Source organism: Lepisosteus platostomus, chromosome 15 (assembly GCF_059453375.1).
Source record: "Lepisosteus platostomus isolate fLepPlt1 chromosome 15, fLepPlt1.hap1, whole genome shotgun sequence".
NCBI classification, from domain to species: Eukaryota; Metazoa; Chordata; class Actinopteri; order Semionotiformes; family Lepisosteidae; genus Lepisosteus; species Lepisosteus platostomus.
Genome location: NC_142625.1, coordinates 18,309,004 through 18,324,457, shown reverse-complemented (window position 1 = coordinate 18,324,457; position 15,454 = coordinate 18,309,004). Strand labels below are relative to the sequence as shown.

At 41.8% G+C, this 15,454-nt stretch overlaps 1 protein-coding gene across 1 annotated transcript in view; it reads left to right on the top strand.

Moving 5' to 3' along the window:
• The window catches only part of col20a1 (collagen type XX alpha 1 chain), a 114,582-nt gene that overhangs the window by 89,834 nt on the left and 9,294 nt on the right, over window positions 1–15,454 (top strand). Inside the window, exons 12-31 of the mRNA XM_088608199.1 lie at window positions 462–591; window positions 977–1,122; window positions 2,030–2,159; window positions 2,609–2,748; window positions 3,469–3,595; window positions 4,515–4,654; window positions 5,654–5,786; window positions 6,822–6,964; window positions 7,311–7,440; window positions 8,236–8,352; window positions 8,476–8,622; window positions 9,039–9,104; window positions 9,385–9,423; window positions 9,909–10,047; window positions 10,461–10,603; window positions 11,485–11,594; window positions 12,086–12,244; window positions 13,372–13,449; window positions 14,426–14,512; window positions 14,789–14,842. Coding sequence (XP_088464325.1) covers window positions 462–591; window positions 977–1,122; window positions 2,030–2,159; window positions 2,609–2,748; window positions 3,469–3,595; window positions 4,515–4,654; window positions 5,654–5,786; window positions 6,822–6,964; window positions 7,311–7,440; window positions 8,236–8,352; window positions 8,476–8,622; window positions 9,039–9,104; window positions 9,385–9,423; window positions 9,909–10,047; window positions 10,461–10,603; window positions 11,485–11,594; window positions 12,086–12,244; window positions 13,372–13,449; window positions 14,426–14,512; window positions 14,789–14,842 — 2,358 coding nt within the window. The remainder of the gene's footprint in view (window positions 1–461; window positions 592–976; window positions 1,123–2,029; window positions 2,160–2,608; window positions 2,749–3,468; window positions 3,596–4,514; window positions 4,655–5,653; window positions 5,787–6,821; window positions 6,965–7,310; window positions 7,441–8,235; window positions 8,353–8,475; window positions 8,623–9,038; window positions 9,105–9,384; window positions 9,424–9,908; window positions 10,048–10,460; window positions 10,604–11,484; window positions 11,595–12,085; window positions 12,245–13,371; window positions 13,450–14,425; window positions 14,513–14,788; window positions 14,843–15,454) is intronic.

The following is a 15,454-nucleotide window of genomic DNA, read 5'->3' as shown; positions in this document are numbered from 1 at the left end:
TCAGTTGTATTATGTACTCTACAGGAAGATTTACTGTGTGTGTAATTATAACTTACTTTTCTCTGTATTCTGTAGTCAGTTAGTTGTATAATGTGTGTAAATCCCTTACATTCCTGTAATTTAGAACCAGGTGTTCTGGGCATTTTTGTCAGAAAGCAGCATAAATATTTATAGTTAGATTTAGACAGGTTTTTCCTTCAGAATTGTTTTCATCTTTTAATTTGCATTTTATATATACTGCTTTTACCTCCATCCCACCCATGTTTTGTTGAAGCAATGAATGTTTGGGGAATATATTGTATTCTAAACTATTTTAAATTTTATTTAGTAAAAAAACAAAAACAATACAAGTATTACTTAAAGTAGTCTGCATTTTGGGAATTTCCCTGAAATGCCAAAACTATAATTGACATGTTTCCTTTATTTCCGGCTCAGCAGCCTGTTAATGGGATGTTTTGTAGGTGGTGCTGAATGGCACAGTGTCCAGTGTCCTGCTGGAGGGCCTGTCCTCTCAGACAGAGTATCACATCTCAGTCTTCCCCGTTTACGACAACAGCGTTGGCAGTGGCCTTCGTGGATCGGTGACAACATGTACGTGTCTAAAACCACTACCTGATGGGAATGAGTCAACAGAGGTGTAGCATCAGTGTTTGGTCAATGCAATTAATCCAGGATGAAGTCTAGAAGGTGTGAGTGACCGTAAAGTGATCAAATATCCATGTAGATTTTAGGGGAGTGGTGTCACTGCCACACCTCTGGATGGGTCTAACCCTCATTTTTACTAAATTCTCCTCTCCTCAGCTGAACCAATTAAAGTTGACATGATTTTGACAATTGTGAAATACTGGAGCCAGGGCCCAGGGTCAAAGAAGACTGCCGTAGCCTGACAAATGAAGATGACCTTCTTTTAGGCTTAGTCCTGTTGCCTGGAGAAAGCAGTGTTCTCCTAACTCCCACCCTGCCTCTGCCATTCCAGTGCCACTGGTGCCTCCGCAGTACCTGCAGATCTACTCCACATCTCACAACAGCCTTCGGGTGCGCTGGCAGCCGGCTCAGGGCGCCACTCAGTACATGGTGCTCTATTCCGCACTGGCTGATGGGGAGCCTGATGATGCCAAAGAGGTAGGTCAAAGGTCAAGGGGCAAGGCAACTTTGCCATTTGCTACATTCAATGTCAGATGGAAACAGAGCTGCTTGAACTGATTAGATGATTTATATCTGTAGTCAAAAATATTGTATATATAAAGCATGGGGCTAAAATTAAAGGGTTATAAAATTGCAGGCATTGGGTGGCAGGATATTCCAGTAACACCACTGAGTGAATCTAAATTACAATGGCTTTTCATAGGTACAGTATGTGTACTGTATAAAGCAGTACGAAAATGCATGGATGGTTTTTCATAGGCATGTCTGAAAAAATACATTTCCACTCTTGTCACATGGATCAGATTCTTCTATGATAAAGTGCTGATTAAGAACATTTCAATTAAGGATTAATTTACAGAAATTTTCAACTTAAATCACCTCAGGAAATAGCATCCTATCCTGCTCCCAGAACAACCAAATCATGATTTCATGCAGCTCACAAGGGAAGACAGCTCTAAATGCCTCAAAGAACAATCTTTTCATCTTTCCGTGGAGAAGATGCAGAGATTTAAGAGGTTCCCATCTCTTAAATGGAGTCTGCCTCTCCCTGATCATAGCAGTACTTATGGAGCTTGGAGACACCAACTGAGACTCACATGCGAGTTGGCAGGTGGTACAGCCTGGATAAATACCTGCACTATGCTGAATGCCTCTTGCAATTCTGCTTTTTGTGGCAACTGCTTGTGTAAACGTGAATCTCTTCATTCTTGCGGCCTTCAGACAGATTTTGCAGGCCTACAGTACCAGACGCTGTTAGAAAGTGAAAACAGTAGAGCTTCAGATAAGTCTAGTCTGTCATCAGTGCTGTTTGGACAACATCATCCTACATCCAATATGCTGCTGAAAGACATTAAGAGCCTTGTGTTTCCATGGGAACTGACAGGTGAAGTTCGGTGCAGAACAGACAGATGTTGAGATTTCTGGCCTGCAGCCTTCGACAGACTACTCTATAACTCTGTATGCCCTTTATAACGAGGACCCCAGCGATCCCATCACTGCCATGGCAGCAACACGTGAGTACACATGGAGGAGCTGCAATTACTTTTGTCCCTGGATGTCTTGATGGTTCTTTTAATGGTTACTGTGTATTAGCATTTGAAATCACAATCGGAAACATCTAACAAATTCAAGGCTTGCAGTTATTTTCATTTTAGTTGACTGTCTTACTCTTAACTGGGCCTATCATTCATTTGAACAGTTTTACCAGCTCTTTAGTAGTTGCTAATTTAAAGAAACCAAGACAAAAACTCATGGTCAAACTGCAGATATTTCTGCACCATCTTTTCAAGGACTGTGAGTACATTCTCAAAATAGACAGCATAGTCATCTACACCTTTGAGGATTAATGGCTTCTTCCCATTTGTAACATGTCCTGAAGTTCTTATAACTCAAATCGTGTGAAGGAGTATTATCCTGTAGACTTGTGAGTTCCTGTCCTGAAGCTCTCCCTTCCTCCTTGCAGAGCCACTCAGCCCCCCTGTGAAGCTTCTCTTCCCCCAGGTCAGCCACAGCTCCATCAGAGTGAGCTGGGTGCCTGCTTCAGACAGGGTGCCTGGGCACCAGCTCACCTACAGCACCAATCACGGCAGTGATGTCAAACAAGTGAGTATCAGCTCTGCCCGCTGGATTCTGGGCAGTGATGCTGTTCTGTTCCTTCCCCTTTGCGACATCTCAGATAAGAGCATTGACTTCATAGCCAACATTAACTAGCATTTGAAATGTTTGCATTCTGGTACAGTTCTGATAATGCAAACAGCAGCCTATTCAAATCAACTGAGGCTGTCCAAGCTGTGTGGTATTGTGGCAGAGGTAATGTCAACTGGGAAGTTAGCAGGCCCTGATATGAGTGTTTACATGCTTGTGGTTCTGTCAGTTTGTGCCCTGCGATGGACTGGCATCCAGTACAGGGTGTCTCTTGCTTTACAGCCATTGCTTGCTGGGTCAGGCGCCAGCTTCCCTACAATACTGAATTGGATGAAGCTACTAGACAGTGGGGGAATTGATAAATGGAGCTGTACTTTGTTACATTGATTTGTCATGAATCAAATATATAGTATTCATCAAAGCATTGGAATCGATTCTTCATCTAATTAAGTTAAGTTAATACAAGATCTTGTTTTCTAAGTGGATGAAAAATATATATTTCCTGTTATTGAAAAAACACCACAGATAAGTTATTATCACGAAGAATCTTGAAGTACACTAAGGCTCTGGGAGTGAATCCCAGTCAGTCTCACTTTGGAATTCATGTATGAGTGGCAAGTACATTGCTCTCTCCGCTTGAAGATCTACTTCACCATTTCAACTTCTTTCCTCCTCAAGGTGGACGTTTCGGGCACAACTGCCCTCCTCCTCAGGAACCTCTCCTCGTTGTCTAACTACGTGGTGGCTGTGCGCTCAGTGTATGACGAGGGGCTTTCCATGCCAATCACTGGCAACATCACCACCTGTAAGCTACTGCACACTTTCTATTTTAAAAGAAATCTCTGCTTTACTCGGGTATTCCTTACTTTTTAAAATTGTTAGGGGCAGGCTGGAGATTATTCAATTTTACATTCCTAATTCTGAGGAGTTATGTGGTTCAGACACCTGAACCATCGGTAGCGTTTAAAAATATGATTTTTCCTATTGAGATCAAAAAGTAGCAATGAGTATACATTTTGACTAGAGACTAGCTGTGAAAGAGTACGGTAGGTCACATTTTGTCCGTTATTTTGGGGAACAAAGCTGGACACTGAGGCTGCGTGGATCGTCAGGTTGTAAGTGATCCAGGGATGAAGATTAAAATATGATGTCTGAGTAAAAATGCTAAAGAGAGAAGTATGAACCCCAGTCACTGAAACAGATGATTAAAACTAGTTCAGCTGGAATAACAGAAATTTCTTTGCCCACCTAGGAAGTGCAATTAGTATAGTCACATTTAGTACTTATTCAGCAAAAATCATTAGCCTGAAAAACATAAAATTAACTCAGTTTATTTCACCAGTTTACATAGTAGAACACACATTACATATTCTGATTACTGCTCTTTTTAGATTCAGCAATCAACTGCATTTGAGAACAGACAGTTTCTCCACTGCTTTGAGAATATTGCAGCTGGATGAACTAGTCATACCAAATAATACTTGGGTGTGTTGTACTGTCCACTGTGGCTCCAAAAGTGATAGATTAACTGCAGGATTTCTTATTTCCCAGAGAGTTTATTTCACAGGGTATGTGGATACTAATATCAAGATAATTGTAATTAGGCTGAATGTCATTCTGAAGGAATACCTTTGGAACTACGCTGGGAAGCAGTTTGTTTCCAGTTTTAGGGTCTGTTCTTGTCCTAAAACTGTTTGGCGTTCTCACTGACTGTGTCTGTGCAGTGAGAGTGCCCTCGCCCTCTGAGCTGAGGGTCGTCGGCTTCACTGGCAGCGACATCAAGGTGCAGTGGAAGCCGGCGGCCGATGATGTAATCTCCTACCTGCTCAAGTGGATCTCTCTCAGCGGGGGGAAACTGAACCAGGTGAGACAGCCTCCGTCCTGGGTGCCCCGCCACCCTCTGGATTCTTGATCAGTTCAGTCACAGGGTACGGCCAGCTTCATAACACAGATCAGAAAACACTGTTCAGAAGATCTGCATGTGCCAGCCCTCCCTCTAAACAGACAGCTTGTGAGGCCCAAGCACACGAAAAAGCACAATGTTCAGTAAAGGTATCTTGCATGGGAGTCTTTATTACACACAATCTGCTGTATACACAAGACAAATACTTGCACTATACCAACCCAACTACCACCAGAAGCCCCTTATAAACCTGCAGCAGTGTAATTTAGCCCCATGTGAAAATGTAGTTCTCATTCCCTCACCAATGTTAATGTTTTAATGTTTCTTTATTAGCCCTATACAATTTCTTGCATTAGGAATTTGTCTTTTTGCATTCCCCAGCTTTTCTCCATGGAGACAGACATATAGACAGGGAGAGAAGCTTGGGGTCAGAGCGCAGGGTCTGCCATTGTACAGCGCCCCTGGAGCAGTTAGGGTTAAGGGCCTTGCTCAGGGGCCCAACGGAGTAGGATTCTTTTGCCAGCCACGGGATTTGAACCAGCAACCTTCCAGTCACAGGCGCAGATCCTTAGCCACCGCGCCCCCCTAGACAATACATCTCATGTAAACCTATATACTGTACAAACATTAGAGGCCTTAATGACATCTAGTTGCAGATCTGAAACTACTATCCTCAGTACAGCTGGCCTGCCACAAAGGAACATTACCGAAATATGGGAATAACTAATTACAACATTTGGGTAAATGAGCACAACTATGTTCTTTTAAAAGATTGTGAAGTAGAATGGAGGCTTTTTATCAACTGAGTGAAAGCATCCTACAGGCTTTTCCTTGAGTAGACTCTGTTGATTGGAATAACGAATATTTAAAGGTGAGGAGATGTTTTTGAATTTGTCCCGGAGCCCACGCTGGGAAAGACTCACCTGGGCAAGCTTTTGTGACGCGCCTCCTGCGTTTCAGCTTGTGGTGGGCGGGGGCAGCGAGTCGGCGGTGCTGGAGGCTGTGGAGGCGAATGCCGAGTACCAGATCTCCCTGTCCGCGCTGTACGCCGACGGGGCGCAGAGCGAGGCGGTGGCCACCCGCTACAGCACCTGTGAGTAGAGCAGGGCCGCTCACTCGCTGGCTCGCTCGGGGCCACACGAGGGCCCTGTTACTTCCACTATCCACCCACAAGTCTCAGCTCTTGCTGAGGCAAAATCCTTTAGGGTATCAGTGCCAGTTGCTGCAAATTCCTTCAGTTTCCCATCAGGGCAGCATTCCTGTTGGACACAAAATGCCCTCTGAGGGAATTTGAAGGGATCTCCCGTTTTTCTGCTTTGTAAGCAGATGCTCTACCCAGGCGCTGTCCACTGCGCTGCAGGCTGTTTTCTGTAGCTGGTACTCCCTTCTGAACTGGACAATTCCACCTCTGTTCCTCCAGGCTCCCTGCCACTGCGCTGCGGTGGAGGGAGTGTTTTAGCACTGGACGGAATTCAAGCTATTCGTGTTACTGCGGCCTTTTATTACATGGTTTACTCACACCCTTCGGAGTAAATCGTGACAGTTGCGGGATTTAAAGACGTGGTAGCGCCACAAGTCTTTGATCTGTGCCTTTGAACGCTGAAGGAACACTTTGTCTTGGTAACACTCCAGGATGCAGACAGAATACGGAGTAGGGCCAGTGGCCCTGGGCACAAGAAAACACAAGAAAAACTTAGTGTATAAAATTATCAATTGATCTGGTAATCCTGGAGAAACAGATTAAGAGTCCTAATCAAAATCATGTTCAATGAGCTGCATAGATTCAGGCCTAATGGTTAGGGAAACAGGATATTTGCTCATGGGCATGAATTGAAGCACAATTAATAAGATAAGATGTCCTAGTACTCAATATATTCTGATAAGAAAGACATGCTGAAAACATACTTCGAAACCCCTTTTCAAAGGCTATCAGAAGGTCAGGTTGATGCTACACTGGATGCTAACTGGACACATTGACACTCCTGTTGGACACTATTATAACTGAAAAAGCATCTGAAATTAAAACCAAAAGATCCTGATGCTTTCCACCACTAGAACCTTGCTTTGAAACAGTCAGTCATTCTAAAACAATAAGATCAAATGATTCTGCCGTGTTATCTGTCTTTAGTTTCTGGAGGTGGTCCTTCCAATGTTGTAATAGAGGGGGAGACAGTGAACAGCCTGTTGGTGAGATGGGAACACCCCAATGCTCATGTTTCTGAGTACCACGTGGTCTATACTGCAATGAAAGGAGAACCCATCGAAGAGACCGTAAGTGCAGCAGGTGATATTTAAATCAAGATATTTTGACCTTGAGGTTTAACTTTGGAATGGCCCACGTTTGAGAGAAATTTTCCGTCATCTATTTCACACCTGTATTTGTTAAAACTTTCTTGCCTCTGGAAAAAGAGTCAATTTCCGTCTGGTTTGATGTCCCCTCCAACATTTTGTAATGTCTCTGGAGGTTTATATAGTAGAAGCCTGGTTTATGGCTTGAATCACATCTTAACCTTGCTCTGATTTTTGAATACATTGTTAGCCATTGTTTCGGAGTTGCAATTTTCAGACCCCCAAAAGATGAGCTTTGAACCTGACGTTCTCTGACCTGCATTTCTAGCTGTCTGTCCCTGGGAAAGAGAACAGTGTTCGACTCAGGTCGCTGCTCCCAGACACCAAATACAGTGTTCTGGTCACTGCCATGTACAGGAACAGAGAGGGAGGGAGTGCCTCAGCACAAGGGAAAACATGTAAGTAGAAAATCCTTCTGATCTCTGACATGTCTGGTTCCATACAGCACAGGCCTGGAAAGAGAGCTTAAATAACACGGAGCAAGGGAATCTACCTGTTCCTATCGATCAATTTTTTTTCATGGGTTTATTAAAGTAAAGAGTCACTGCAGTGACTTCAAGACTGTGTTGATCTTTCCGAAAAGGCCGAGTCACAATATTCTAGATCAGCAGTCTATTCCTCAGAGATTCTGTTGATCAATCTCAAAAAGGCCAGGTCACAATATTCAGATCAGGGGCCGACAGTTCCACGAAAAAGTTGCTGAACCCCTGTATAATTAGGGGAATTACAATTTTGTACTGTGATGCCCCTGTTTAACTGACACTAGTCTTTTCATAAATAACCAGAAGGGTTTATATTCATCTATGCAGTGTTTGGGACACATTAGTATATGAAGAAAAAATAAATACTTTAGAATCAATGTATATGAAATAATAAGTGATTACTTCATTTACTTAACACCTATAAGGGGGCAATTAGAATTAGGTGGCTGAATAGGTAACAAGTAATTATTTCGTTCCTACAGCCATGTTGTAAATATGGTCAGAGACAATAAGATGGGATTTGCAAGAACATGTTAGTGTCAACCTCCTACCCTTGGAACAAAAGAACATGGTTTGGAATCCAGTGGTTTGGGAATTGTGAGTTGTACTGTATGATTTTGTACGCACATTTCTAGTGTGGTCCTGCATCGCTAGATTTGACGTCCTTATTTGAGTATCACCAAGTGCGGTTTAATTTTCTTTTGTGCACAGCAAGCTTGCGAGTCAGCAGTCTGAACGTCTATAAGTCAGAGCAATCCAGCCTCTGCGTTTCCTGGAAGCCCCACGGCGCTGCTACTGGATACAGAATAGTTATCCAGTCTCTGAAAGGTACAGTAGATGCCTTGGCTTCTGCATGCCCCATACAGTGTATGATCAGGACGTAAAAGTGGGACAGAGACTGCTTTAAAGGATTTCTGTCGTGTCTTGACTTTGTGTACACGTCTTTTTAAGACAAGACGATGGAGGAGCAGAAACTGGACAGCTCGTCCAGCAGCCACTGCTTCACCGGCCTGCGGCCTGAGGAGGTGTATCAGATCAGTGTGTACACCCAGGTCCAACAGGTGGAGGGCACGCCGGTCACCGTGCTGCACTTCACAGGTAACCATCCGTGCTTTCCTTTCACTGGAGCTCAAGACCAGGATGTGCCAGATAGACGATACTGCATATTTGTGTGTCTCTCAAATTCTCACTGTAGAATGCAGTACTTTAGAAGGGAGACAAGGATATAGTGACAGGATATAGTGTTGCAGTTAACCTGATAGAAACTGATGTACAGCTTTTTATATTTATTCTATTGGGTAGATGTTTGACCCTTACATTATTAAGATAAGACTGTATCTTATACAGTCACTTATCTGGAAGGTGGGCCACAGGGAAAGACACTCAATACAGTACGCTAGAAACAGTAATATGCATCAAAGTTGCCATCTTTTATGCCCACTATTGTTGATTTCAATACCAGGGAGGCACTGAGTCTGCCCCTGACTCTCAGTCCTAATGTTATGTCCACACAGCCACTGGACCCTCTGGACCTGTGAAACTGGCTCCCCCGTCCAGGTCCTCTCCTCGTCCGAATGAAGGTGGGCTTCAGGAGGAATTTATATCCTTCTCCCAGTCCATATTCCTGGCACAGGGCTTCCCAGTGCTGGTCCTGGTGACCCACATGCCTGCTGCGTTTTCTTTCAGCCCATTCACCAGTTACTGTACAGAGTCAAACCTTTCACTGACTTAATGAGACAAATTTGACCTGTTTGTTCCCAGGTTCTTAAACATGCTGGAGCTTTAACTGTTGTATTTTGTAACTGAAATATTTTCCCAAATTTTATAAATACATCTTACGTTGTCTGTCCTCTTGTTTAGTGTGCCCTGAGGTGACCATTAGAAATACATTTCTAAAAGGTAGGAGCACGCCAATTTTTATTTTTCTTCTATTATCATTTACTCATCCTAGCTTCCCAAGTTACAATTCCCAGTATACTTAGCACTAAAAATGTTTTGTTTGATGCATACATTACTGTGATCATTATTGTTAATTTGTTTTCTATTACAGTTCAATAGATCAGTGAAAGTAAACTTTATACGCTCAAGATAAATGTAAATAGGTTGCCTAGTGCAATGCCAAAGAGACCAGTCAAGAAAACTGGGATATAGAATAAAGCAACTGGGATACATAATAGTAATATGTATGGCAATTTGGCTCTGGAATTCTTGAAAGAAGAATAACAGATGTGTAGCTACGGCAACATACTGTCAGGCCAAAAATTATAATTATACAATAACATTTCGGGGTAATCCAGTTAGTCGCTAGGTTTTGAATTCTCATTGTCAGCTTCCATTCAGTTTTACATATATCGTACTATGAGGTGCCGTTATTTCTTTAACAGGGTTCGATATGATGGAGGCCTTTGGTCTGACCAGCAGTGCATACTCCTCTGTAGAAGGGGTGTTTGCTGAGCCCTTTGTGTTCAACACTCTGCCCTCTTACAGCATCTTCAGAGATGTCCAGCTGACACAGAGCACCAGGTGAGATTGAACTGCTGATCAACCCATTTTGAAAAGAACAGCAGTACTGTAGATTCACAGGATATTTAGGTCATCTTTATACACAGTATGGAAAAGTCAACTCCAACCAAAATATTAATAACTGTCCTGTTTACAGTTACTGTTATGGACACTAAATGGGACTGTCCCCTGCCCTAGGCTTTTTTGCACATGGATTCAAAATGCAGTAATGGCTTTCAGCATGTTCTCGTACATCCAATATTTAGACCTCTCAGGGACTGGAGTATAAAAGACCCCAAAGTATCCACATAGTTTGCTATTGTATAGTCTATGTGGAGGACAGATGGGGCCATCGCACTGAGATAAGTGCAGGTCTGAATAGAAATAAGTTACAGTATCTCCTCGCCTGTTTTCATTTGCCTGGTCGTTTTTAGCTTTATCCACCCTGCAGGCTTTCCTCCTGAACACACCATCAGCTTCACACTCAGGCTCCTTCAGGACACCCCGAAAGAGCCCTTCGCTGTGTGGCAGCTGACAGACGAGGATTTCCAGCCCAAGATCGGGGTCATCCTTGACCGTGAGCATTGACTCTTAATTCCATTTCAGGAGCAGAACATTGAACACAGAATTAGTTATGCATGTTGTTCTGTTTTGCTACAGGTGCAAACAGGCTACCAGGTTTTTCAGGCTGAAAAAAACAATTATAAATCAATATCTATTTAATTTAGCTTCCCGTGGCACATATGAGAACCTGTGTTAGTTTTATTTTTAGAAAAAAGATTCAAATCTGAGCTTTATGCATACAAAGTATTGACTGTTCCATAAATCAACGACAAGTACTGTATATGACAAATGTTTTGAGACTTGCTGATCTTAGGGCAGAGTTTAAAGTGAGGATGAAATGGCTCTTTCTGAAATAGTCACCCTGAAAATGGATTACATCTGTAATGCCATTAGGTATTTCCTTTCTATTTATCAGAAAGCTTGGTTTGTTTTTGCTTTAAAAATGACCATTTACTTCATGTAATGTCTGCCAATTACAGATTGAATGGTATGCCAAGCACAGGAAGGGAAATTTGGACTTTTTTCATCAGTCTCCTCCGTAGCCTCTGACCCATTTTATAACCATTACATTAAGAACATTCAGAAAAACATAAATGCATCCTCTGCATAAATGAATATAAAAATCCAAACATTAATCAGTCAATATACTGTACATAGACAAACATTCTAAGATCTTGATAACAGTTGTTTTAAAGATGCAGCAAGAAAATGATTATGAAATATCTTTGATGAAATAGATGAAGAATCCTGCTCTAATGATTTTTACAGGAATTTAAACTTACAATTTTTCAATTAGCTCAGCTGCATGCTTTCCTTTTTAACCACAGCAACTTGCAAACAATTGTTTTGTTTAATGATTTTGGTTTTTTTAATATGTTTTAATGGATTTTGCAGCTGAGAGAAAAATCATCCAGTATTTCAGCTTGGACTTCAGAGGCGATATTCAGGAAGTGAACTTTGACCAGGCCCAAGTTCGCAAGCTGTTTTATGGCAGCTTCCACAAGGTCAGTGCTGAACTGGACCAGCCGACGACATACTGTAGTTGAAATGTTTTATTAAGTCATATTAACATGGAAGGGAACCTGTCAGAAATGGATAATGAGGTAACTTCCTTGGTCATCAGAACCAGATGAGGATCAAACCCTGGACATTGAAACAGAAAGGTCCATGTTCAAACCATCTAAGCCACCCAAGCCCCTTACACTTTACCCCTCACTACTGTCTGGTCTTAAGCATGACAGAAGATATTTTTCTTACTGTGGCCCAAGATGACTTGGTCAACGGTAGCGCCTAGTATCTTTGAGGTATCACACATTTCTGGGCTCGCCGGCTTTGGTGTAGGATTTCCAATCCATTGCCACCAGGATTCCTGTGTCTGAAAGAGAGACATGCAGTATGTTAATTTTTCATTTCAATAATTTTTGCCTGCAAATACCAAAGCTGTTCTGCACTGCCATTTAGTGACAGCACTGATTGTTGCTACCTCATTTTCCAGGTTCACCTGGCTGTGAGTCCATTCAGTGTCAGCCTGTATATTGATTGCCAACCTGTCGCTGAGAGCCCAGCTAACTCTCTGGGCACAATACCCACCAATGGCTTTGAGATGCTGGGCAAACTGGTAAAGAGCAGAGGACCACACAGTGGATCTGCGCCGGTAAGTTACTTGATGAATCAAGAACATTGAATCCATAGGATGCCCGAATTTCCACAAGACTGCGTGAATAAAAGTTCTAGGGTTGATGTTGAGGAATCATTATTTTCTGTTTTTAAGACGGATTCTTATTTTTACTGCTCTGTGATTTAAAAAAACACAAAAACATTTTAATATGGACAGAGATTTTAAAAAATAATACAACAACAAGAGAAGTTTCATTCATGTCGAGTATTTGCAAACAATTTGCTTTTTTGGTAGTTATTCACTATTATCTGAAAAATAAATTTGTTCAATGCTGACATTCCTTGCCATGTTGTATGACTCACTTGTGACTGCGGTACAATTAACAACGAAATGTGTTTTGCCTTCAATTTAGACAAAGGTGGGAAGCCTTTTCTACAATGAAATCAGCTGCCACTCCATTTAGGAACTCCTTGTACTTTACATATATTCAAAGAATCAAGTACATCAAGTAACCAAGGCGGCACTGTGGCGCAGTAGTTAGCATTGCTGCCTCATAGGATTGGGGCCCTGGGTTCAGTTCTGGCCCTGGGGTGCTACAGTAGCTGTGTGGAGTTGATTTGTTCTCCACGTGTTTGTAAAGGTTTCCTCCAGGTACTCCAGTGTCCTCCCACAGTCCAAGTGCATACTGAGAGGTTAATTGGCTTCTGGGAAAACTGGCCCGGTGTGAGTGAGTGTGTGTCTGTGTGTGCCCTGCATTGTGCCTGTTGATTTCCAGGATCGGCTCTGACTCCCCTGCAACCCTGGATCGGATGAAGCAGTGAGTAAATGGATGGATGGATGAAGTAACCATTCAAGCTATCGATAGTGAAATGTGTGGAAGTATTGATTAACAACTTGTAATAACTAAAACATCTACAGTAGGTTGCTGATTGGGCAATATTCATAGTGTCAAACACTGTGGATCCTTTTATAGTAACTTTTATAGTGACTCTGCCTGACTGTATGTAATCATGTCACCAAAACCAAGGTAATAAATCAGACAATATCTACAGTAACAGTCCAAATATAAAATGTAATCTAACAATGTGCTTATTATATAAAGCCCTAATTATGTTTATATAGTTGGGATTTCTAATAACTCAGCGGTGATTTGCTTCTTACAGTTTCAGCTGCAGACTTTTGAGATCATCTGTAACACCTCCTGGGCTTCTGAGGATACCTGCTGTGATATCCCAGCTAAGGTGAGTGTTTCATTCAGAAGCTCTCTGTTCCTTTCCAAGTGGCACGAATATACAGCACTTATATACAGCATACAGCCCTGAATATCCCCCTGGCAGAACTCTGTCCATCTACATTCCTGCAGGGCTATACATTCTTTTAACCTTTGCTTCCTCTAAAAATTCAATTAACTGGTCTAATTAAATGATTAACTGAAATACTGTAACACTTCTACTGAGAACTGGAAATTTTAGTTGCCTACTCTATTATGAATCCAGTGTGTCATTCGGGTCAAGCTTTTAAAAGATCATAAAATATTGAACATGTCAAACTGGGCTAAAAAGACAATAGGAACTAGTAAAGCTTTATTCCACTCTGGAAAGTAAAAAGGAGAAACACGTTTCAGCTTTTAAGCCTGTTTTAAGAGTCAACAGGCTCAACAGCTGAAATGTTTTTCCATCATTTTAATTCTCGTGTGGAAATGTGAAATTAACCTGTATGCAGCCAGCGCATGCTGACACAGATCCCTGTTCAAACCTCTTCTAAAACCCCATGAAGTTTAGTGTTTTGGGAGATCACATTAAAATGCTACAAGCTTCAAGCCTATTCACTTGACTTATTTTATTTACCTTTCTGCCTAGAGACTGCTGAAGGTCAGGTTGTGGAACAATAATACAGGGCATGTAGTATTTTGAGAATCACAGCACAGAAGCACATGTAGCCCTGAAAGAGAAGAAACTGAATTGAAATTTAGCCTGGGCACTGAGATTGCACCCCTACTCAATAAAATAGTACTCCGGGATCTTTAGAACCAAAAGCAAGCAGGAGTCTCATATCTCACCTCCTACATCACTGTGTCTTTAGTAACCCCTTCAATTTTCAATCCAAACAGGAGAGCGCCACCCACTGGTGGCCACATCCCACACAAGCCCGATTGAGTGCTGACCAAGTTGCATTGTTTCATGAAGCTCTACTCTAATATGTATTTTGTCTTTGCAGAGGGATGAGGAGGGCTGCCCACCACCTGCCTATGCTTGTACCTGCACCTCCAATATCCCAGGATCCCCTGGGCCTCCAGGTCCACCAGTCAGTGTTTTCTAAATCCTGTGCTTTATTAGTCCAGTGCTGTAACTTAGAAAATAAACTCACCTGCTCGTCCCAGACTCTGAGGATCATAAGAGATATTTTAAATTATTATTAACTTGGTGGTGTTATTATTAAGTGTTTTTTGAAGCATGGGCCTACCTCAAAAGAAAAGCAACAATATATGTTTAACATATATTGTAGTGTTTTACAGCTCTGTTCTAAATATGTTTAGAATATAGTGCTCAATAGTGGTTTATGTTAATTTTTTTTTCTCAGGGCAAACCTGGGCCCAGGGGTGAGAGAGGTGAGAAAGGCGAACAGGGGCTGAAGGTCAGTTCTCTTTAGGGATCCAACACTTTGTCCAGTCTTGTAGATTCACTGTACACTGGAAAAGTTGAAAATGAGACTACCTGACTAGCAAAATGAAGCCTGGTGTTCCTTCATCCTGCATCCACTGTTTTTTTTTATATATGACTACAAAACTAAAAGTACTGAAGTACAAACTTCCTTTTTCTTGCACCTCAGGTAATTATTTTAATTTTGTGCTTTATAGTCGAAACAATTACTTTGTATATGAATATCTGCATAGCTAATAGCTTTAATGTTACCTTCAAAATGTGGAATTATACATGAAACTTAGCATATGGCTATTATTATTTGTGCTTTAAATAAAAAATGTGTTGGCGTTTTTGTGGATTGAAAAATACACCTAAACTACATGTTACAACAAGTCTTTGAGATCGAGAGTCCGTTCGCTTTGGTAGATCTCCTTATATCATCGTAATACCTGAGCAGAAGAAATTCAATTGGTCCAACCCAGTCCCAGGGTCTCGTGCTGTTGATGATTTACAGAGATTCATTATGCAGTCCTCCAGCTGCTTGAGATCTGCTAGACTGATGAGCTGCTCACGACCAAAAATGCCAACGGGGCTTAATTGTTTA